A 22401-nucleotide genomic window follows, 5' to 3' on the forward strand; every position below is an offset into this window, starting at 1 on the left:
CCCTCTTTAGGCTCTCATGTATCCGAGTGCCTGGTATGATCAAGACTGTTTCACCACATAGCTGACACGCGAGTTGCCTGTCTTTCTTGATATCTTCTTCACTGTCACAGGCCCACACAAGTCCGTAGTATCGACATGCGTGCCTCCACAAGGATACACTTCAGCCCCAACAATGTTTACCACACGGGACTTTTCACCAGCGGGGACCAGACTGCGATCTGGTATCAATCGCTCCAGTCCGCGCGAACGGAAATCATCTTCGTCCCACCACTCGATCTGAACGGGCATCTTGGCAGCGATATATTCATCTAGTCTCTGCTGGATAGGGTCTTTCCATTTCCCCTCGATTGAGCCTTTGAATTCACATGCTGCTGAGTCGGGGAAGTGAGAGGCCTTCAATTCATCGAAGTTCTCGATCTCCTTCTCCAGCAGATGTCGGACTGCGGAACCGAGTACATGGCCAGCGGTATGAAGGCGGGAGTAAAGCAGACGCTTCTCGACATCAATTGCCTGCTCAACTGCTTCCCCGTCCTTGAAAAGCGAAGATGAATCCTCGAAAACGCCGAGGTGAAGCACTTGTCCATCGGCATCCATGCGAACTGCCGTGACGGTGAAAGTGCCAGCAGGGCCTTTGATCACGCCTATGTCGGAGGGTTGACCGCCTCCCTGGGGATGGAAGATGGTCTTCTCAGTCACAACGACATGGCAATCTTCGGCATCCTTGAAGAGCTGCCGGCTAGATTCGTCCAGTGTTTTGAAAGGGTGAACAGCCATCACAATGGTCTCAAGGTTGTGAAGACTTGCGTCATGCTGAAAGGCGAGATATGTGCGGGAGGTCATTGTATAAGTTAAGGTGGTTGTTTAGAGGGTAAGACCGTAAAGATATAGGAGAAGACGCATAGAAATTGCATGCGGGGCCATGTCGATCAAAGGGCGTGTTGTATTAACTCTTAGATAACGTTCTGATCGGTCAAAAACAAAATCTATGCACTGGGAGGGAATCGAACCCCCGCCACTACTTTGGAAGAGTAGTATTCTACCACTGAACTACCAGAGCTGACTTATATTCTTTTGGTCCTATTTACGTCTCTTGAACTGCTAGAGTGCAATACTATTAAGGAAGTGTACGGCAATTGAGACGCCAATTCAGAAATTACCAAGGTATTAACTCAAAAATAGTCTCTCAAACACGAAGCCAGTAAATTATTTTTCACTTAACATGACAAGTATAGACCGGGTCTGAGGGTTGTATAGGTGATCGGCAAAAAAGAGATCGGCTTGTCTTTCCCTTTTGGTCAACCTGGGCAACTTTATTCCTCACTGCTTTCTACTCCCCACCACTTCAAGTTCACCATGTCTAAACCACGAGTTCGGATTCTACTCTCGGTCGATTTCGATGCCGTGTCAGGCTTCTTAGGCACCGGTGCTTCTCCCACAACCAATCTCGCCGATTACAGCAGTGGTTTCTTCGCAGCCCAAGTAGGAGTGCCGCGCCTACTCCGACTCTTTAAGAAACATGAAATCGCTTCCTTGGTGACCTGGTTCATTCCGGGTCATTCAATGGAGTCATTTCCGAAAGAGACCAAGGCGATTGTCGATTCTGGTGCGGAAATCGGCTGTCATGGATACGCCCACGAGGGTTCCGCCCAAATGACCGAGTCTCAGGAGAGGGACGTTATCACGAAATGTATGCAGTTGGCAACCGACCTGACAGGGAAAAAGCCTCGTGGGTGGAGAGCCCCCTTGTATCAATTGCGAACGAATACCATTGACGTCCTGGAGGAGCTTGGATTCTTATACGGTATGCGGTGGCAATTCTTTTCCTACAATGAAATACTAACCATCAACTAGATTCTTCTCTCACGCATCATGATTCAGCGCTCTACTTTATCCCTAAAATGCCCGAGCCCACGGCCATTGACTTCTCGCCTTCCAATTCTGCTTCCACTTGGATGAAGCCTCTCCCTCTCCCGGCGGCCAGGACTTCCAAAACCCTGGTTGAAATTCCCTGTAATTGGTATATGGAGGATATGACCCCGATGCAGTTCCTTCCAGCTGCTGAGAACTCTCACGGGTTTGTTAGCCCGATGACGATTGAGCAGAATTGGAAGTCTCGGTTTGAGTTCCTGTACAGCGAAGCCCTTGACAAGGCCGAGGAGGATTCTAGCCCCCAGGGATTCATCTTCCCTTTGGTGTTGCACCCGGATACTAGTGGAATGGCCCATGTTGCTGGCATGATCGACCGAATGATCAGTTGGCTCAAGCAGCAGGATGTCGAATTTGTCACATTTGGTGACTGTGCAGCCGAGTGGAAAAGGGAACAGTCTTAATAGCAGAGTACCTTTAAGAATAAACATATACTACATATTCTAACTCTGCTGTAAAATGTATATAAAAGTGCCAAATGGTTCCCGCTCTGACATATGCGGGGACGATAGACCCTTATCGCCACTGAGACCCAATTTTTTTGTTCCTTCAACTACTCGACCAACTTCATCCAGACCCCGACAGGGCTCATCCACAAGACCATGTGAAATTAATTCTCAGATGCCACGAAGAAAAGCTGCAGACCGCACGGGCCCGGTCAAGACCCGGTCTCGCGATGGCTGCAAAGAATGTCGCGCGGGTCGTGTCCGCTGCGACACCAAAAAGCCTCGCTGCACACGCTGCTGGGAGAAAGGATTGCCATGCACTAAGAACCTGGTTCTGAAATGGGAATCGGAATTCGCCAGTCGTGGCATGGCCTTTGGTCGTGCGGGCGTTTGGAGCAAATCTCAAACCGCGAGCCCATCCACTCCTAGTTCCATTTCTTCCATACAGGAGTGGTGCCCTGTACCGAATGTTCGCTCCTGGGGCTTTATAAACAGCGGTGTTTCGACTTTTGAACGCCCAGATGAAGTCAACGTGGACTTTAACGAGCTGAATGCGATCATCACCGTTGCCCAGAGCTCTAACTCGCTATTTCCTAGAAATGAGACGGCTGATCAACTATGGTCGTGGCTACAGCATCTCCCGTACCTCGGTGGACTGGCCATGAATTTCGATGTCAGTCTTCCGCCTTCCCTCGCGCTGTTTCCAGAACTCTCCAAATCGGGGCATGGAGAGCTATTCGATTATTATCTACAACAAGTCTGTCCACGCACGACAGCTAGCTCTGCTTTCTCGTCGCCATTTGCTTCCGTCATTCTTCCGTTTTGCCTGTCTGCATCTCCCACTCTCTTCAAGGCGATTCAAGCATTGGGAGCATGCCACTGGTCAAGGCTCAATCCGAGTTACAGTGCTATCGGACTGCGGTTCAAATCAGAGGCCCTGAGAGACCTTCGCCGACGTCTCTCCTCCGAGGGAACTTTGACCTGCTCCATGGATCCCGAAGTGTTGGTTATCATGATAATGCTATGTCTATATGAGATAGTAGACAAATGTGATCAACAATGGACGATCCATCTCAAAGGCGCCAATGATCTGATTCGACTTCGAAGGACACAACAAAATACACTATCTCAGTCAACAGCACCATCGGATCCTGTGACGAGTTTTGCAGAGCAGTTTTTCGCTTTCCAGGATGTTATGGGTCGAACAGCCTGTGCTAAGGAGGTCTTGTTTGGCACAGACTATTGGAAAACGGACGAGAGAAACATTGATCTTTGGATGGGTTGCAGTCCCGAATTGGTTTCAGTTTTGGCAAAGATCACAGATATGAGCCGAACAAGGAGGCAAAATACGTCTGATGCTGACAAGGCTTCTTATGCCCTGCGTGCTGCTTCCCTTGAACGCCAACTGGAGGGTTTGGTTCAGGAGGTCGGAGAAGGGGATGATGAAATCCTTGCACTAGTTGCAGATGCCAAGCGATTGGCAGCAGTACTATACCTCCACTGTGCAGTGTACGGGGCTTCTCCCACCACCCCTTTGGTGAAAAGTTATGTCCGCCAGATCCTCCGGCTCATTTCAGATCTTCTCGACCGCAACCTGCTGGCCAATGTGACATGGCCAGTCTTTGTGGCCGCTGTGGAGCTTGATCCCTCAGATGACGAGGTGTTCCCTGACTCTGAAACCGAGTCAGGGTCTGGACGGGCAATTGTGCTGCGCGCCCTTGCAACAATGGCCGATTCGACCATCTCGAATATTGCAAGGACCCGAGCAGTGATCACCAAATTATGGCAGACACGGGATCTGGATCTGCTCAAAGGAGCTTCTCTTCATGATGACTGCAATGATTGGGAGTGGCATGTGGTTCCAATCAGCAATGCCATGAGTCTGGCTTGATGTCCATGTAATTATAAAGAAATAAATTTGAGTCCACAGATACTAATTCAACTATGTTTCAATGAAGGCGTTGTCCCGTTGAAGGCCCGTTCAACCAGTCCTATATCCCCGGGCTTCGAAGGGTCACTTCTCCAGATTTGTCAATTGTGCCACTTCTTTGTTTGAATTTTTTGCTGGTATTTGCTAGATAATCAAAATTGGAAGTACCAACGTTAAACTTGCACAAATAGTTTCATGATTGCAGTGGAAAGGTGTCGCGAATAAAGTAGGAGTGCAAGGGTCTGATATACGTAGAGTGGATTGTCGAGCAACGATAATTAGGGATACGTTAGTTGACCTGAAAAGCATTTAATGCGGTGAAAAGAGCCCAAAATAAGCGTTAAAATACGAATACATCGAATGGTTTGCGCAATTTGGAGCTGTCGGGAGATTTATATAGATCATGACATGGTAAAGTGTGTCCGTATCCGGTTAGCGTGTCATCTGATCTGCATGTTAACCGCTTAAGGCCAGCGACCTCATACCGATCTTAGACGTCACATCCACTGGTATACCGTGTGAATTACGCTATAAGGCATCGTACGTGTATCCTGCCATCAGTCGTGGTGTAAATCACAATTGATACCGGGAAATGATGCCCGCCGTGCGCCTTGCTCGATATTGAAGATCAAGTTCACTCGGATAATGGCCCAGGCGCGACCTTCAGCGCCAGGGCGCAGCACTTCAGCTCACATATTTGAGAGCAAGCTCAGTCAACAATTATCACATCCACAGCAATTGCCAGATCTACAACTCGAACCCACGACGCGCTCTTCACGCTCGTTATCTGATGCGCCCAAACCCACCTCCCAGCCATCCACCGGGGATTTGAGCCGCCCACCAAGCAAAGACGATGGGATTCCTGCTCTTCCTGCGACTCCAAGACGCTCAAGTGTTTCGCATCCCAGCTTATCACTAAACCTGCCTTCCAAAACCGCCGCGTCGCCATCCCTTAACCGCGCTCCTCTATCACCCAAATTAGATCCATCACATATTTACGGATCCCCGGGATCCGTTCTACCACGGCGATCTCGAGGCCTCGACTTTTCTCGCGCCTGTACCAATCTCCACCATTCCACCCTCGCCGAATCCTCCCCCGATTCATCTCCAACAGTAGGAGGGCGGGGCATGGCAATCCCCCAGCGGCGCGGATCGCCTGGCGCGACCTCTGTCCCTCCATTCTCGACATCGGGCCCAGCGGATCGTGCGACGATATCAAGCTCCATGTCGAGTGTAAATATGATGGAATCAGACACAAGTAGTAGCGAGGAGGAGGACGAATCGATGGGGGACCGTGACGACATAATGCTCAATACGCCACAAGCAACGCGCATGGGTAATGCGTCCAACTCATTTGCTAGCAATATCCAAAGTCCAGGAAATGAGTGGATGGGTGGTTATTCACAAGCTGCTGCCAGTTTGATGAGTTTCCAGCGTGCTCGTTTTCGCAAGGGACGAAGTCGACACAGCTCAAGCAGCGCAAGTGGAAACAGCTCGAAGCCTAGTCCCACGCCACATTCTCCCCCAATTATGAAGAGTGTCGAGCACTCCGCGGGTTACTTTGCACCTCGACAGTCTGCGCATGCTCGCAGAGAGTCTCTCAGCTTGGGCACTCGCGACTTGCGTCTGTCCGATATGAGCGACGACGGCGAAAGTCGTGCCACGCGCGGCGGAAGCCCGATTCCTGCCACCCATTCAGAAGGTGGGTCATTGGGAGTCATTCGGCGTGCTGTGACTCGTCGTGGGAGTTTACTTGTAAGTAATATTCTTGTCTGCCTCAAAAGTGCAAATTCTAACTCATGTCACAGCCAAAAACGAAGACTTTTGCACGCATTCGCGCCGCTTTGATGGAGGAGGGTGCTCCGGTCGACAGTGATATGAAAAGGGAGGCAGAAGTCGTCCGGCAGGTCCGGGACACTGAGCCTGAAACAACGCCTGCACTCGGCGAATTCCCATCGCTAGAGCCACCTGCTCAGTTTGATGGGGTGTCATCTGATGACACGCTCGTCAAGGCCGGAATCGACACACCATCCAAGGGCAGTTTCAGCAAGCAAGCCAGTCGCAACTCTGGCGGCGTTGAGTTCTGGAACTCGTTCGATGAGCGATACCGAACCCCACCTCCTCTGCGCCAGGGTGCTCCATCTATCGCAGACGATGATATTTCCATGGATATGACCCCATCTACAACGATTGGTTCTACCGTTGCAGACTCGTCCAAGCCTCGTTCTCGCTCTTCTACCCCTCATCCACAGGGTATGGCAGCCATTGGAGAGATATGTCGCAAGCGGCGTCGTGACGATGACTTCGATCCCAATCTCTTTAAGCGTCGGGCTGTGTCGCCCAGTGTGAGCGCCCATAGCAGCCCGGTGATGACCCATACCCACAATGTTAACATCAGTGATGCTGGACCAAACATCTGGGGTCCACCACCTAAGCCAGGACTCGGAGCACCTTTCTCTGAGCGGGAATCTGGCAATCGAATGACTCCTCCAGGGGGTGCGAAACGTATCGGTCTGCAGGGGATGACCGAGGCGAGCGATGGTTTTATGAACATGAGCATTGATTGAACGGGAAATTCTTAACTTGCATTTCTCTTAATTCGGGGGGATTCTTTCTTTTGGGTATTGCACTTTATTTTCTCTGCTTTTCCAGGCATGGCGTTGGGGATCCCATGAAGATACACACATTCGTTATTTCAGCGACTTCAAGATACCACATTAATGCAAATGGTATGATATTTCGGCCATTTTACGAGAAACAGTGGCTGTAGCTGTAGCTGTAACTGTAGATACTTGGCTGGCCACGTGCTTATCGCTCTCCGCCTCCAGCTCTTCTCTCCGCAAACTCACCTCCGATCACTACGTTTCAGAGCTCAATCCCTCTTGTCCTAAATTGCTTTCTAGGCGTTTTCGCTGCTGTTCCTATTTTGAACCTTTACTTCCTTCCCCTATGGCTTCCACTGTCGAACTGGCATCATCGTTCATCGAGGGTGCCCCGCCCGGAGAGGTACGCATGTCAACAATGGCCCAGAACACTCATTCCCTGATCACTGTCCACCCGAAGCCCTGAACAACTGCTGACATGTTCTCTCTCTTCAGCTGGCAGATGTTGTTGCCGGTAAATAGCCCTCTGAACTCTATGCTGTCCCGATCCCCGACCCCCGCACCCCCGGCCTGTTCACATAAATATTGGTCCTGATTGCTGATCCTTGTCGCTGGACTAGATGTGCAAGTTCTGACCTCCGAGGGCGAGGATATCATCCCTTCCCTGGTTCCCGCATTCGAGCGGTACAATGAAGCGCAGCTCGCAACAGTCAAGCTGCCGGGATCAAGCCAGGAGGTGGGTTTCAACGTTCAACAGCACTCACCGGTCGTGTTGGTATACTGACGCTCTCCTGGAAGGTTATTGTCAGCGAATTTAACAAGGTTGAGGGCAACCGCTACTTCGATACAGAAAGCCAGACCTCCTTTGAGATCGACCATACCACACAGGTAGGATGCATCCAATTGACTGCGACGCGTATTGAAGACTCACGGTTTTGGATGATGGACATAGACTGCCTCTGCGACCCAATCATCTCCTTTGGAGTCTCAGAATGCGGATTTGATGTAAGGAACCCGGATATCAAAAGTCCTGGAGAAGATACTAACCATGTCTAGTAAATCGCTGCTCAAGTCGTTCGGTGCCCATGCCCGTGAGCACTACCCCGACTGCTCCTATGGTGTCTACCCTATTGAGGATGACTCCGCCGTTGCCATTCTCTTGGTCGCAAACCGATACTCCCCTAACAACTTCTGGTGAGTGGCTACTCTCCTTCGGCAATCTGGATAAAACTAATCATACTGGATGCCTCCCCGCCTGGGGAAGGCTGCCTGTTAAATCCCAATAGGAACGGTCGTTTCCGCACAATCTACCATGTCCCTGTCTCTTCTTCTACCACCCTGACCGGCAAGATCCACGTCGATGTGCACTACTACGAAGACGGCAACGTGGCGCTCAACACTACTAAACCTGTCAGCATTTCTATCCCCTCCGTTTCCGCCGAATCTATAGTGTCGCGCATTGCAACGGCGGAGCGAGATTATCAGGAGGCTCTGAACCGGGCCTTTGTCCAGACAGCCGAGGGTGTATTCAAGGGTCTGCGGAGACAGCTCCCCATTACGCGGCAGAAGGTGGAGTGGGAGAAGGTCGGTGGGTATCGTCTGGGTCAGGACATTTCAGGCGGCAAAGGACGGTAGAATACGGAGTACATTTGGAAATATTGCTGAGCAGTGATAAACCTGCTCGTAGACAGCTGGGCTGATATATCACTAATGTTTCGCAAGAATTGTCTCATTTCGTGTTTCAATTGATTTCACTTTACAAACTTCAACATAGTTACGGAGTACCAGCTGGTGCTGAACCTGTCAATCTATATTATATACATCTCGGACTGGACATTGCCATAAACCTACCCCAATGCTGTTAAAGACCACCAACACGAGGTCCAACCATCTTCAACAGTAATATCTGACAAAACAAAAGGAATTGACTGCATTTCAACTACTTCTTAAACCAGAGCATGCAAGGCTGAATAAGCAAAGACTAGCGCACCTGGGGTGGCCGGGGATTAGCCCGCCTCCAACCCGTCGACACACAAAGACAAATCGCTCGAGACCTCTTTCCCGGAGAATGAAACTGCACCGCAGCAATGATTCAAAAGTTCTCTCGTTTCGTTAACTCCGGTGCTGGCCTGGAGAAGACCCTTCGCCTGATCCAATGCACGGCACAGGTTGTCGCTGCGCTCACCGTCAGCAGTGCCCTGGCAGTGCAATTGACGACGGTCAAGTTGCAATTGGCATTGGGTAAGTCGGCGTACACTCTATAGAAGAAGAAATCTGCATGTTTGGCCCTTTAGATGCTAACGTGAGTCTGGTGTCTAGCGCGGAGGTACTTCCGTTTCTTCGGGTTCATTGACTCCTTCCAGCGCATGTCTGCATTGCTAGGCAGGGATGGATTCGGCTCTGTGGGTGGACTGATTGAACTTGCTAAGTGGACCTGCTTTGGCCTCTATTTCGTCCTGGAGGACTTGACTACGGTATGTTGCTTGCTTTACTCTGAAAATTGGCACTGACCATGAACCAGCTTCATGCTATGGGTGTCTATGCAGTGTCTTGGCATGATCCCGTCATGGACCAAGCCAATACTTTCTGGCTCTATGCTCTCTCTTTCTCGGTTGCAGGTGGTATCTGGGCGCTTCTTTTCGGTCCCTCAGAGCAACTAGCCAAGAAAGATGGCGAGAAGAAGAAAGTCGAGTCCAAGAAGGCTGTTCCCGTCAAGGCGACTCCTTCCTCTGCTTTGATCCAGCAGATTGTGGTCGATGGCTGTGATTTGCTCATCCCACTGGAGCTTCTCAACTGGATGCCCACAGGGGATGTTGTGGTTGGATCTACCATGGTATTGAGTACACTGCTGACTGCTCAAAATATCTGGGCTCGGGTGTGAGGGTTGGATGTATTGGCCATAGACAAAAGCAGTATTATGTAGACATTAGATATAGATCTGTGTATACCAAGCGGAAGCGTATCAGAGAATAAAAAGAACGCGAGCCACACATAGGACAATTTGATCAAAATGCCAAAGCACTACCGAGATTATTACCAATTACTTTTTGAGGCGGATGTAAAAAAGCAAAAACAAAAAAGAATGGACTCGCGGGGAATCGAACCCCGGACCACTCCCATGCTAAGGGAGTATTATACCACTAAACCACAAGCCCAGTTCGATGGGAGAGGTAGCCAAACTGTGCTACATGAGCGAAAACACAATTGGGATGGTATGTCTCCACCATAACCAGAAGTTGCTGGGTCACAGCTCAATCGGGAAGGTTTCAGTCAACCTTCTCCAACTCACCGTCTCAAGCCCGTGCAATGCCTCTGTTATCGGATATAAATGCTAGGGTGTCAGCGGAGCCAAGGAGGCTTTCTTTGCAGGAAGCGCAAGGTTAAGGCGAGCAAGACTGGGCCCTTGCACCAACACATCTAATGAGTGGCAGTGCGATGAGGGAAACCATCTTGCGGGAATTGTGCTATCTATGGGAAAACCTGCCCCGGGTATTGGACCAGTATCTGGTTGGTCTTTCTTAATGAAAATCAAAAAAGTTGAGACGCTGTTCAGCAACAAAAACCAGACGAAGTCACGAACAATTGACCAGAATGGACAATACGGACGATACTGGTCTCTCGGAATGCAATGCTCCAAAGACGCCCAATATTGGACTGTCAGTTCCTCGATTATTATTAGACTCTTAGTGGGAAAATCATGGGCATTGTTATTTTCTTGACCAGTTCACTTGCTCGCTGAGCCAGATGGCAGCCATCGACCACTGGGTTCGATTCCTCTATTGTATACGCTCTACCACGATAAGAAAGCCGATGGGACTCATCTTGCAAGCTTACCGGCAGCCCTCCTAAAGCCGCGTGGGGTTCGACAGCTCAGTGACCTACAACCCAGTCACTGTTTCACTTTGCGTTTACACAAATGGAATGGTATAGGATGCCACGCGTGGAGCAAGCTTCTGCTGACATTTGCACAGTTGATTCAATTTGTGGGCCTAAAAGATCCCATGCAGATTAATTTGGACCGACTGTTGGATACGCCGTCTATCAGATGACAGGCAGCATCAAAATCCTAGATGTTGTCCCACGGTTTCGCAATTGCTCTCCTATGAGAATACCGAGCAGTCGAATGCTTTGGCCGTGATATCTTTCCCAGAACAGAGCAAACACCTTAACATGCAATTCAGTCAGTGGCATTGTGGCATAGCAGAAGCATGGCTGCCTCGCAAACACCCAAAACCCGGCGGAAAAGCGAATTCTTCATCCTGATCTCACCTCGGCGGGTGTTCGGAATTATTCCCGTGGCACAAGAATCATTCTCCAACGGACACTCTTACAGATCCACGGATATCTAGATGGCTGTACAGGGAAAGTATGGAGATAGGAAGGGTATATTCGCTTACCACAGGAAATCATAATTGACAAGGCCACCGAGATTTGCCAGACTCTTCCATTCGCACTAGGAGAGATCCATCCATTGGGACGCCCAACTCCTTGTTCGAGTCGTGGACTGACAAGCATCAAGGCTGTCCAGGTGCTATGACCAATATTCAGTGTGACGCAATGTGGCTGTGCCACCGAAGCCCAAGAGGTTCAGCTACGTACAGCCCTCTGCCAGATAGGATCCACACATGGGACTGGACTAGGAGTGGCCGTGGGCCAGGAAGTCCTCCCTATGGATCCCTACCGCGGGCAACTCGCGGGCTTCGAACTTCTGACCTCATTCGTGCTAACGAGACTGAAGATTATGCTTGGTTGCTCTATCTAAATACTTGTTTCTGTCATGATACCCATATACATTTGCATGCAGTGGCAGCATTTGTTACCACCGAACCAAATAGGATGGTGCTAGTTTTTGATTAATATAAATGGAATTCACACATTGAATGTAAATCCTTAAGTTGAAGTCAGGCTCGCTGAAAACACGGGACTGTCATCCTAAGCCTCAGAAGAGCCACGAGGCGGAGCGGATACGAGATGCCAAGCCACGATTTAGGTTCCATGGATCGGCGGTTTTAGGTTGACCTTCATGCCCGATCAGGCAAGTCTCGTATTGGAAGGCACAGAAGAAGATATAAAGCGGCGCGAGGTATGAGATGAGAGGGGTTAGGCATCATGACTACCACTACCACTACTACCAATCTTGATATCAAGGAGGAGGTTCATTCCTCTGCCTTGTCTGTGGCATCCTGCAGTACTCTATGTACACTCAATGAAAGTACTTCCTTTCAACCATCGCGCATCTTGACTATTAATGCGCAAGGCATTGGAGCCTTCCGTCTTCCACTGCCATCTCGACAGACAGAGATCTTTATCTACAATGCAGACGGCAGCGAAGCCTATGTCTCTACGCGCGACAAACGCTGGTCAGGCAATGCGGTCTTGTCGCACCCGAAGCGCGGAGAGCTTATCCGTACGGAATACTTCTTTGGTCCGAATCGCGATCCCATTTTGCATCACTTACAGGGTACCGATCACCAATCTGTGACAGTCACTGGGAAATGGACCTCGCGCGCTGCGCGGTTCGAGATGCCTGGCGGAAAGTGTTTTGAATGGGAATATGCCAAGGAGAAACGACCCGATGGACAGAAAATAAACCTCATTGTTCTCAGAGCGATAGGGGAAAAGGGCGAAAGTAAAGAGCAGGATATCCGAATTGCACAGTTAGTCCGCGGGGCAGACTCTCGGACACCAGGCACATCACGATGTACTGCGGGCAATGGCGGAGAATTGCAAATCGACGAAGCAGCTTTGCAGTCACTTGAATTGGACGAGGCACTCGTGGCTGCAACTTGCCTGATGATGCTGAAGAAAGAAATTGACCGACGAAGGATGATCCAGATGGCAGTCATCGGCGGGGCTGCGAGTTGAGAATGTCTGATTGTATATTTATGAACAACGAGAGCTTCTTTTTCTTTTTTTTTTTTTGGTATTTCATTATTTACGTGTCATTGGTATCTATTCTCTATATCTTTCGTTTTCGGTCTCTATCTCATGTCCTCGTTCAGTAGTGCGCCCCTTAGTTGCCCTTCTCCCTGCACAAAGTCGCAATGTGGTCATTGAGCCAGTAGCCATCCAATTCCTTTGGTGACATGGTCTTGGCTCCAGAGATCCAGCCTCTGCAGACTCCGTCACCCGCTCCACAGGTGCATTGGAATGCCTGATCCATGTCCCACTCGGTGCTGGGGTAGAAGAAGGTAAGGGCGTCGCCGACCTTCAATGGCCGATCATCCACGACGCGCACCTCCATACGCCCCATATCGAAGTTCAGCGATGGCGCGCAAGAGTGGTTGCAGTAGACCAAGTCGGAATTGAGCTCAATGTGGGTGTCGGGGCCAGTCTGCACGCTGGTGTAGGCTTTCGTGCCGGGAGTGGCCGTAGTGATCTTGGCGAAGACGGCGCCAGCGGGGAGATCAACCAGAGAGTAAGCTCCGCTTCCAAAGGCTTTGGTGCTGCGGTCGACACGCAGGCGATCGGGATGGGTCGGAGGAGGGAACCCACTGGCGAGAGTGGGCGCGGGGATAGGGTCTGCGGATGGGGCCATATTGAGAAGTAAGAATGAGAGGGAGGTAGAAAGGAAAAAGACAAATTAGAATGCAAGCAAAGGCAAGAGGAATGAAGTGGCTTTTATTTACATCCCTTGAACCGAGGACATGCGCAGCTCCGAAACCGAGGCAGTATGACGACAAATCCGGAGACGAAGCCTAAAACGGAACCCCAGTCACTAACGACGCTAAACAAACTAAAATCACTAAGGACGTGGGGATATGATCGTCCGATGGTCGCATTCTGGTGTCCGGTGAGACATGTAGGATTACATGTGATGCTTCTACTCTATTCTGTACTTCTATATTTACTTATACCTCATTCATCTCTATTAATTCATCTTGCGCACCAGTTCTTCCCCCTTAAGCCACCTCTCCAGATTCTCAGCTGTTTCCCGATACCAACCTCGCAATAGTTCTTCTTCGCCGTACCCCATGTGGGGCGACAAGACCACCTCACTGCGCCCGTCTTGACCCCACGGAGTTGTTCGCCATGGACTATCAAGAGGCAATGGCTCCGGGTCAAACACGTCAAGTGCCGCGCCACGAATGCGGCCTGCATTCAGGGCCTCGAGGAGGGCAGCCTCATCGATCAACGGCCCACGTGAAGTGTTGACAATGAACGCAGTGGATCGCATCTTGGCTAACTCGGCAGTACCGACAATGCCGCGGCTACGATCGGAGAGCACATTGTGCAAGCTCACAACGTCGGCCTGTGCAAAGAATTCTTCTTTGGATGGAGCGACCACAAATGATCCGGCAGGCAGGCCCTGGGCTTGAGCTTGCTCATCGGCCTTTTCTTGGGTCAGATTGGTCGACCAGGCTGACACTTTCATCCCAAAGGCCAGCACTGCAATCTTTCCCACCTGAGATCCGAGTTTCCCTAAACCAAGCAGTCCGAGGGTCTTTGCAGACAGATTTAACCCCAGGGAGCCTTGCCATTCACCCCGCTTCACTGCCGCATCGTCGCGTGCCACGTTCCGAGCAAGCGCTAGAATCAAGGCCCAGGTATGTTGCACGGTAGAATTGACACCAGGAGGTCGCCCTTCGGTCCCCGCGACTGGGATGTTGGCACGCGCAAATGCTTCGAGGTCCAGCGAGAGATTGCGGGTTCCGGTGGTCAGAAGGAGTTTCAAATTCGGCAGCGCGGAGATTGTCTTGGCAGCAAAGGGGGTTCGCTCGCGCATTGCTAATATCACATCGAAGGGAAGGAGTCGTTGGATGAGAGCATCGTGCTGTCTAGGATCGCGGGGGTCGAGGGTTTCGGGGAAACTGGAGATATCGATGCGCGACTCGAGGTGTGCAAAGTAAGCGGGCGCAATGCCCTGATAGTCGTCGAGAATAGCAAACTTGGGTTTCGCCATTTGTGAAAGAGAACAAGAAGTGAACAAAAATGAAGAAGTGAATCAAGGAAGAAGTGAAGAGGTGAACAATAATGCGGGGGTGTGACGTGCGTCGGCACCGGCAATGTATTTACCCATGGATATACAGTAGATGTACGAAGTTGTATATAAACGGAACCCGATCTATATCAATTCGAGGGATCTCTCATCATCAGGTAAAAAGATTCGCTTCCATCGCCCCCGAATGGCCTATAGTCCATGGTCACCTCCTCTAATTGTTTCCATCCATACTTCAGATAAAGAGGGACACCCTCGGGGGTAGCCTCAAGGAAGATGCGAGATTTAGAGGTATCCGCCTTTTCAATTCCCCATTTCAAGACGGCAGTCCCAAATCCTCGTCCCTGATATGCCGGTAAAGTTGCTAGTAAGTCAAGCACTGCATGCTTTTTGTTAGACCAGATCCTTCCAATGCGAGGCTAACATACCAATATCATTCTCTGTTGTATATCGTTTACGGGCATTCTCCAGCATTTGCTTGAAGGCATTATACACCTCTTCTTTCATTGGCCGAGGAGCATATGCCACAGGGTCTTTGGCGAACGCGACAGCCTGTTCACTAAGTGTAGGCACAGTTGGTCCGTATCCCAAAGCCTCGGGTATCAGCCACCGACTATATGCTACCAGCTCGCCGCTGGCCTCGTCGTGGATTTTCAGGACGTGCATATTTGGGTCTGCAAGATGCTTCATGCCGACTTTTGTTTTATATTCCGACATCTGAGGCACGCTGCTCGTTGGAAACACTTCAGCAAATAGCCGTCGTCCTAGGAAACTTTCGACATTGATTCGAGCCAAGCCCGGCGCGTCGGCTTCGACAGCATATTGAATGAGGTGCATGATTGAATGCAAAGTAGGAAAGAAAGAAGGAAAGAGGAAAGAAAGACAGAAAGAAAGGGAAGGAAAGAAAGCATTACTAATTAACCAGGTAGGCAGTAGCTTGTCGGGGTCCCAGATAAGTAAGAGAAGGTCGGCATGTCGGGAGAGATCCGACGCCCTACAGAGTCCGACGCCCTATAGAGTCCGACGCCCTGCCGTCTTGCGCCGAAATGTTCGTTTTACTAATGCTGCAATGAATAGAAGAGATCAATAGAAGCCATTGACTGATGATATTAGTCTCCGTAAAATGCACGGAGGAAGAAAAAAAGTCATGGCAGCCGCCCCTAATCAGACCGCCCGAAGGGTTGCGTTGATCTTACCTTATCTAGGGAATCTATAGGGTGGATTCCTCCCTGGAAGCAAGAATCTACACCTTACCGGTGTACAAGGGTTCGAAATTAGTACTTAATTGGATTGGCAAGGGCAAAAAGAGAAAACCGACTAAATTCCCATAAAAGTCAGGCAGATGGAACTATTTACATGTATGCGCTCCTCCGACGCCCAACTGTAACCTATTAACGGAAATAGAGGGTCCATAGACAGTCGAAAACATTCCAACATTAAGCACCCTTGGCGAATGTCTTGAGAGAGGCCTCGCTGCCATTCCACAGGTCCGAATCACCACCATAAGTATACTTGTCCGAGTTCTGCCAGAAGCTCTGATATGACCAACCACCGGGGATGGTGCCCACAGAGGTGCTGTACCGAGCCAACACCAAGGGGTAATCCTTGCTGAAAGCTGTGCTGCCTCCAGTGCAGGTATTCCACCAGTCTGCGGTCGTGTAGATCATGGGGTAACGGCCAGTCTTGCTCTTGTAGGTTTCACCAAAGTCCTTGACCCAGGCCACCATGGCAGACTTGCTGATCCCATAGCAAGTTGCGCCGGACGGGTTGTATTCAATGTCCAGCATGCCGGGTAGGGTCTTGCCATCGTTGGACCAGCCACCACCATGGGCAAGGAAGTATTCAGCCTGTTTGGCTCCAGACGAGCTGTCAGGATGAGCGAAATGATATCCTCCGCGGATCAAGCCAGCGGAAGATGCACCCTGATAGTGACTCGAGAACGTCTTGTCGGTGTATGTGATGCCCTCGGTCGCCTAAATAGTTAGTATGGTCCTACCTGTAATGATGTTGGAATAAATATTTACCTTGATCATGACGAAACGTGCACCCGAACTGTATGCACCAGCAAAGTCCACCGTGCCTTGGTAGCTGGAGATATCGAAGCCCTGGACACCGCTAGCGCGGGTCTCGAGAGGAGTGGCACTAGCGGCAGCGAGCAGAAGTGGGAGGGCAGTAATCTTCATGATGAGTGTAGAGGAAGAAGTGAGTGTTGTCAACTGAAAGGAGGGAGCATGTCCCCTCTTTATGCCCCCAGGAATCGAAGCTTCAAGGTCAACGTTGCAGTGGCATCGTATCCCAAAATAACAATCTCGGGGATCGTCGTGTAGATACGGGGCCCCAATTTTTCCCCAGTCAGGAATGAGTGATGCCGATCAGTCCACCTGAGTGTCGAAAGGCCAACAAAGGACAAGTCGCTGTTTCAGCAACCGAAGGCCCTGGGCCCAACAATCCGGGGATATACTCCGGAGTGTTGGTCTGCAGAAGCATGTACATGTATTGTGTCTCCTCTGCGGATGTCCATACGTATGTCTCTCTCCTGTTGTAGGTAGATGTTCATTGGTATGGAGATCTCGTATAGCCACGGGCTATCAGGGGCGGTTCCTGGCAGATCTCGTATTCCGAAATAGATGACACGGGGAATATGTAGATCAAGAAACACATGCAGCAGTAATCCCAGCTGAATGGCGCACTCCGTCATGTAAGTTATAAGTTAAGCTAGTGTAGACGTACATCTACAGTATGTAAGCATGCAGGGAATCGGCACTCGGCCCTAAGCGAAATCCGGGCAAAGCTCGCCCCCGCCACTCCCCAGTCTGCACTCGAATCACTCGATGGCGACTGCGATGGACTCGAGCCCGTGTCAGCATGGGGAATAAGGATTTCCGCGACCAGCTGGGCAAGTTTCGTCTTGACTCCATCAACACTCTCACCCCTTCGACATGGCAGCCGCAGCCGGTGTACCATGAACCGGTAGAGTCCTCGCCCTCGCGCAGCAAACGAGTGTCGACCGCCTGTGACTTCTGTCGCAAGAGAAAGAAGAAATGCGATTTTCGATACCCCAATTGCTCCGCCTGCACCCGAGCTGGAGTCCGATGCACCATCCCCCCACCCGGCCCCCAAGTCGCCAGTGCCTCCGTTCCCCGTGATCAGCTCGAGAACCTCCAGAAACGAGTGCGATGGCTAGAAGAGATTGTGCGCCGCAAGTCAGGTCTTTCTGTGGGGGAATTACCCACGGGGACTGCAGTGGATGGCGACGGAGACCCGGACTGGTGGTATCAAGTGCCCGCTCTGATTGCGACCGGGCATCGTCCGACCTCAATGCCGAGCCCTGCCGGCAGTGGTGGTTCCTCGACTGCAGGTCCGTCGGAGGCGTCGACCGCAGTGGGCACTGAACTACCGAATGTGGGGGAAATATTTCGCGATCAGCTGGAGCATCGCCGACCGTCAGTCGCGCGACCTTCTGCCGCGCCACGGGTGATGCGCCTGGCGTCGCTGGAGGAAGCCGAACGGATAGCTGGGCAATACTTCGATAGCATGGGTTACCAATACCCGTTCATGTCTCGCCTCGAGTTCATGGGAAATCTGCGACACATCTATACTGGCGGTGTCCCATCCCCGGAAACGCACAATTCCTACCATATCGTGATGGCCATTTCACTTTTGATAGGATCGGCAGATCCAACACAGGCCGCCGAATTCTACCGTGCCAGTCAGGAAACTCTCCCACTGGCATTGCAGAATGAGGATTTGCCGGCTGTACGAGCACTATTGGGGCTGGCCCTGTATACCATGTTTGCAACAGCAGGGCCTAGTATTTGGCATGTGCTGGGTACCACGATGAGGTTAGCGACTAGTCTCGGTTTACACAAAGCACGATCATACTCCAGTATTGCGGAGGAAGAAATGTCCAAACGCGCTTTCTGGAGTCTTTATAACCTGGATCGCCTGATTGCTAGCACTTTGGGCCGGCCATTAGGGATTTCCGACGACGATATCAGCGTGGGTCTTTTGCGCGAACTGAATGAGGACGGAATTGAGGCGCCTGGCGCGAGTGCGATGACCATTCCGTTGCAGGTAATTCGCCTAAGGCGGATCTTTTCGCGTATCTATCAATATCGTAAGTGGACTCTATGCCTTAGTCTGGTTCTATCTAACGGTTCGTAGTATACAGCAGCCTGCCGCGTCCCTCGCCCCAAGAGGCCGCCGCAACACTCGGTCGATTCCGCCAGGAGGTCGACGATTGGCGCATGGCTGCTCCAGTATATCCATCGGCTCTCCTCTATTCCACCTCGTATTACGATTACCTGTACTACACAACGTTACTTTTGATGTACCGCCCCAGTCCTCGGAATCCAACGCCCGATGCCCTTAGCATTGTCAGCTGCGGTGACTCCAGCGTCCAGGTCATTCGATCTTATTGGGACAGCTATTCAGTTGGCAAGCTCAAATGGATTTGGTTGACGTTAAGTCAAGTCTATTTTGCCGGCATCACCATTCTGTGGTGCCTTGAGCAGAATGCCCGCTCCTTACGTGAGTCGCAGCCGGCCCCTTGGAACCCCGACGAACAGACCATGCGTCGTGGAATTCAAGCTGTTGTTGTCCTCTTGGAAGAATTTGGAAAGCGTCGACCCGGGGTGGACAAGTTGGCAGAGACATTCCGACATCAGAGCACGACGATCTTCAGCCAAATGGCCTATCAACAACAGCAATTAGAAGAGCAGCAGCAACACCACCCTCACCTCCAACCTCCACCTCCACCACCACCAGCACTCATCCCGCCTCAGCCCTCTTTGTCTTTAGCTGCACCACCACCCCCTCCGGTTCCGCTGGCTCCTGTTCTCGACGACGTACTGCTCGTGGATGGCAGCGGGGCTATCCCACTGATCGACCCGCAAATGGCGGACCAACTGTTCTACTCGTACAATTGGTTCCAGGAGGAGATGGCATCTTACTATACCCTTTGAACGAATATTTTTCTCTGTATTTAGAGCTCTGTTGGAGATAGACGGAGTTTACTATCTTGGCTACGCTTTATTATCCTGTTAATAGTTTACGAGTCCGTCACACTTGGATAGGACGGTGCTCATCAAATAGAGAAGTTAAACTAGGCGCTGCGACTCTGGCTCTGGAGTTTGTGTATTTTGCTTCTAGATGGATATGTTATGAATATTTACGCAATGAGCTAGACTTTTTTGGTTCAAGAGAGCCAGATAAATTCATGCCATTTCTAACTCTCCCTTCTTCAAATCTTGAACTTACCAAGGCGAGAGTCGAAGACCTGCCGGCCTTTTCCTACTGAAGGTATCCGGCCCAAGCCCTATACACATCCCATCTCCAACCGAGCCTTCAGACAACTAACATGTTTGTCTCGAAAGTCCCAGGGCTCAATGGCTACTCCAGATACACACATTCACCCGCTCAATGCCACCATGCCTTCCACCAAAGCGGCCATGCCTGCCGCGGGTCTCAGAGCTCACTATCTGAACTACCTCGAGGAGCTCAACTCGCACGCGGACCGAACAGACTGGCGACCCAATCTTGCGACTTTTATGGCGGATAAAGTGATTTACAACGAGAAAGTCATGACTCGCCACGAGATTGAGACTTTGGTTGCCGACGCAGTCCAAAAGCTCCCCGGATTGGGCTTCGACGCCGTCACCATGGTGATCGACGAGGAATCCTCCCAAGTTGCTTGTCGACTTGAGTTTATCTCGACCCCCAATGTGGATTTTATGGGTGTCCCTGCAGGACAGCGGTTCAAGTTCTACGAATATGTTTTCTATGACTTCATGGATGGCTTGGTTGTCAAAGTGCATCGGGTGTTTTCTGCTTTTGAGCTGCTCGTTTAGATGTTGGATGATGTTGCAAATGTGCATAATAACAGTTATGTCGAGTTTCACTGCACATGTATGTATCTCAGTCACTGCAGATGTGACATATCTTGATGTCTACATAGGCCTGACGTCTGATTATTAATGTCAACCCCTCCTCTTGATAAGACATCTTCACTTGTATTTCTCTCGGTACTTTCTTTATAATGGAGGAACTGGACAAGAAGACTACCCCTGCTTCGGGTTTACCTCTCGCCTTTCACGGCACAGCCATTCATGCCAAGAGCGCAGACGAGCTCCAGATCTTGGAGAATTGCTTCATTCTCGTGGGTAAAGATGGCAAGATCCAGGCTTTCCAAGCAGGCGTAGAACCTGATCAGATCAACTCTCTTGTCTCAGAGAATGGCTATGCGCCCGACGTCTTCCCAGTGAAACATCTCAAGCGCGGGGACTTTCTGTGTCCTGGCTTCGTTGACACCCACAACCATGCACCTCAGTGGGCACAACGCGGTGTTGGAAGAGGGATCTCGCTGCTTGACTGGTTAAACAAGGTCACATTTGCCCACGAGGCCAAGTTTGAAGATCCCGAATATGCCAAACGCACGTATGCCTCTTGCGTTGCGGGGTTCTTGCAGCAGGGCATCACTACAGCATCTTACTACGGTTCCCACCATGGCGAGGCAACTCGAATCCTGGCGGACATCTGCTTTGAAAAAGGCCAACGCGCTTTGGTGGGAAAGTGTAACATGAATCGGAATGCTCCGGACTGGTACAGGGATTCCTCCGTCTCGGAGTCGCTGCGTGAAACGCATGAGCTTATCCAGCATGTCCACCAACTTGACCCAGGATTCCAGCTGGTGAAGCCGATTATTACACCACGCTTTGCAATATCCTGTGAGCCAGAGTTATTGGATGGGCTGGGTGCCATTGCTCGTGAACATCCCGATTTGCCAATCCAAACACATTTCAATGAGGCAAAGCAGGAAATCGAATTCACAAATCAGCTTTTCCCCGAGTTCCAGACGGAAGCGGACCTCTATCAGAAATTTAATTTGTTGAATGGTCGATCCATCCTTGCGCACTGCATTTTCCTGCAAGAAGAGGAAATGCGCCGCATCCAGGAGCTTGGCTGTGGTGTTGCCCATTGCCCAATCGCAAACACTACTATGCAAGAGTTTATGATCGCACCTGTGAGGGAATACTTGCGTCGCGGTATCAAGGTGGGACTGGGTACTGATAGTGGCGGCGGTTACTCGTCATCGATCCTAGACGCCATGAAGCAGGCCTTTATTGTGTCAAATGCGCAGCAGACGAAGACTGAAGGCCGAGACCCTGCATTGTCTCTGTCGGAATGCTTTTTCCTTGCTACTCTAGGTGGTGCACAGGTTTGTGGACTCGATGATCGGATTGGAAACTTCGCAGTCGGTAAAGAGTTTGATGCGCTGGAGATCCACACCCTAGATCTTGACCGACCGGGAGTAATGTGTCTGGTGGAGGAGGAGGACACTATTGACGTGATCTTTGAGAAGTTCCTAATGACTGGCGATGATCGGAATATTGCCAGGGTCTATGTGAGTGGCCGCTCGGTTAAGGCTTGATATGATTCACATGAGATCAAAGACGAAATATGATGATAAGAAGATGGACGCCCAATTAAAGCCAATTCTTAAACAGTATCCCAGACCATCCCGACACCCATATGTGCAAGATATTGTAGATGTATATA

At 50.7% G+C, this 22401-nt stretch overlaps 14 protein-coding genes across 14 annotated transcripts; 9 read left to right on the forward strand and 5 right to left on the reverse strand.

The window, feature by feature from the left end:
- Nucleotides 1-39: 39 nt before the first annotated feature.
- On the reverse strand, nucleotides 40-840 carry PENARI_c007G00938 (putative alanine--tRNA ligase; the record flags this gene model as incomplete). Its single annotated transcript, XM_022630722.1, has 1 exon — nucleotides 40-840. One exon carries the CDS (start codon nucleotides 838-840, stop codon nucleotides 40-42), a length of 801 nt encoding a protein of 266 aa, XP_022488902.1.
- Nucleotides 841-1353: 513 nt separating this feature from the next.
- PENARI_c007G00042 (polysaccharide deacetylase family protein) lies at nucleotides 1354-2330 on the forward strand (the record flags this gene model as incomplete). Its single annotated transcript, XM_022630680.1, has 2 exons — nucleotides 1354-1801; nucleotides 1852-2330. 2 exons carry the CDS (start codon nucleotides 1354-1356, stop codon nucleotides 2328-2330), a joined length of 927 nt encoding a protein of 308 aa, XP_022489143.1.
- Nucleotides 2331-2547: 217 nt separating this feature from the next.
- On the forward strand, nucleotides 2548-4263 carry PENARI_c007G07269 (Zn(II)2Cys6 transcription factor; the record flags this gene model as incomplete). The annotated part of the gene is made up of 1 exon (XM_022631020.1): nucleotides 2548-4263. The coding sequence occupies one exon, from the start codon at nucleotides 2548-2550 to the stop codon at nucleotides 4261-4263; it is 1716 nt and encodes a 571-aa protein (XP_022489206.1).
- Nucleotides 4264-4947: 684 nt separating this feature from the next.
- On the forward strand, nucleotides 4948-6869 carry PENARI_c007G05448 (uncharacterized protein; the record flags this gene model as incomplete). The annotated part of the gene is made up of 2 exons (XM_022630941.1): nucleotides 4948-6057; nucleotides 6111-6869. The coding sequence occupies 2 exons, from the start codon at nucleotides 4948-4950 to the stop codon at nucleotides 6867-6869; spliced, it is 1869 nt and encodes a 622-aa protein (XP_022489295.1).
- Nucleotides 6870-7251: 382 nt separating this feature from the next.
- Nucleotides 7252-8540, forward strand: PENARI_c007G12462 (F-actin-capping protein subunit alpha; the record flags this gene model as incomplete). Its single annotated transcript, XM_022631259.1, has 7 exons — nucleotides 7252-7308; nucleotides 7401-7419; nucleotides 7526-7641; nucleotides 7704-7793; nucleotides 7858-7910; nucleotides 7962-8099; nucleotides 8192-8540. 7 exons carry the CDS (start codon nucleotides 7252-7254, stop codon nucleotides 8538-8540), a joined length of 822 nt encoding a protein of 273 aa, XP_022489094.1.
- A 452-nt stretch (nucleotides 8541-8992) lies between these two features.
- PENARI_c007G03635 (PEX11 domain protein) lies at nucleotides 8993-9786 on the forward strand (the record flags this gene model as incomplete). The annotated part of the gene is made up of 3 exons (XM_022630848.1): nucleotides 8993-9146; nucleotides 9225-9379; nucleotides 9427-9786. 3 exons carry the CDS (start codon nucleotides 8993-8995, stop codon nucleotides 9784-9786), a joined length of 669 nt encoding a protein of 222 aa, XP_022488915.1.
- A 2228-nt stretch (nucleotides 9787-12014) lies between these two features.
- On the forward strand, nucleotides 12015-12770 carry PENARI_c007G08982 (uncharacterized protein; the record flags this gene model as incomplete). Its single annotated transcript, XM_022631092.1, has 1 exon — nucleotides 12015-12770. One exon carries the CDS (start codon nucleotides 12015-12017, stop codon nucleotides 12768-12770), a length of 756 nt encoding a protein of 251 aa, XP_022488964.1.
- Nucleotides 12771-12918: 148 nt separating this feature from the next.
- On the reverse strand, nucleotides 12919-13443 carry PENARI_c007G00643 (uncharacterized protein; the record flags this gene model as incomplete). Its single annotated transcript, XM_022630704.1, has 1 exon — nucleotides 12919-13443. One exon carries the CDS (start codon nucleotides 13441-13443, stop codon nucleotides 12919-12921), a length of 525 nt encoding a protein of 174 aa, XP_022489325.1.
- Nucleotides 13444-13776: 333 nt separating this feature from the next.
- Nucleotides 13777-14808, reverse strand: PENARI_c007G06798 (D-2-hydroxyacid dehydrogenase family protein; the record flags this gene model as incomplete). The annotated part of the gene is made up of 1 exon (XM_022631003.1): nucleotides 13777-14808. The coding sequence occupies one exon, from the start codon at nucleotides 14806-14808 to the stop codon at nucleotides 13777-13779; it is 1032 nt and encodes a 343-aa protein (XP_022488959.1).
- Nucleotides 14809-14975: 167 nt separating this feature from the next.
- Nucleotides 14976-15681, reverse strand: PENARI_c007G02783 (GNAT family N-acetyltransferase; the record flags this gene model as incomplete). The annotated part of the gene is made up of 2 exons (XM_022630812.1): nucleotides 14976-15223; nucleotides 15273-15681. 2 exons carry the CDS (start codon nucleotides 15679-15681, stop codon nucleotides 14976-14978), a joined length of 657 nt encoding a protein of 218 aa, XP_022489390.1.
- A 599-nt stretch (nucleotides 15682-16280) lies between these two features.
- PENARI_c007G09126 (lysozyme) lies at nucleotides 16281-17027 on the reverse strand (the record flags this gene model as incomplete). The annotated part of the gene is made up of 2 exons (XM_022631096.1): nucleotides 16281-16817; nucleotides 16869-17027. 2 exons carry the CDS (start codon nucleotides 17025-17027, stop codon nucleotides 16281-16283), a joined length of 696 nt encoding a protein of 231 aa, XP_022489224.1.
- Nucleotides 17028-17709: 682 nt separating this feature from the next.
- Nucleotides 17710-19808, forward strand: PENARI_c007G07879 (putative C6 transcription factor; the record flags this gene model as incomplete). The annotated part of the gene is made up of 2 exons (XM_022631045.1): nucleotides 17710-18961; nucleotides 19009-19808. The coding sequence occupies 2 exons, from the start codon at nucleotides 17710-17712 to the stop codon at nucleotides 19806-19808; spliced, it is 2052 nt and encodes a 683-aa protein (XP_022489077.1).
- A 465-nt stretch (nucleotides 19809-20273) lies between these two features.
- On the forward strand, nucleotides 20274-20693 carry PENARI_c007G04853 (uncharacterized protein; the record flags this gene model as incomplete). Its single annotated transcript, XM_022630913.1, has 1 exon — nucleotides 20274-20693. One exon carries the CDS (start codon nucleotides 20274-20276, stop codon nucleotides 20691-20693), a length of 420 nt encoding a protein of 139 aa, XP_022489339.1.
- A 188-nt stretch (nucleotides 20694-20881) lies between these two features.
- Nucleotides 20882-22273, forward strand: PENARI_c007G11991 (putative guanine deaminase; the record flags this gene model as incomplete). Its single annotated transcript, XM_022631242.1, has 1 exon — nucleotides 20882-22273. The coding sequence occupies one exon, from the start codon at nucleotides 20882-20884 to the stop codon at nucleotides 22271-22273; it is 1392 nt and encodes a 463-aa protein (XP_022489351.1).
- Between the last annotated feature and the right edge of the window lie 128 nt (nucleotides 22274-22401).

Source organism: Penicillium arizonense, assembly GCF_001773325.1.
Source record: "Penicillium arizonense strain CBS 141311 chromosome Unknown PENARI_contig007, whole genome shotgun sequence".
In the NCBI taxonomy this organism is placed as follows: domain Eukaryota; kingdom Fungi; phylum Ascomycota; class Eurotiomycetes; order Eurotiales; family Aspergillaceae; genus Penicillium; species Penicillium arizonense.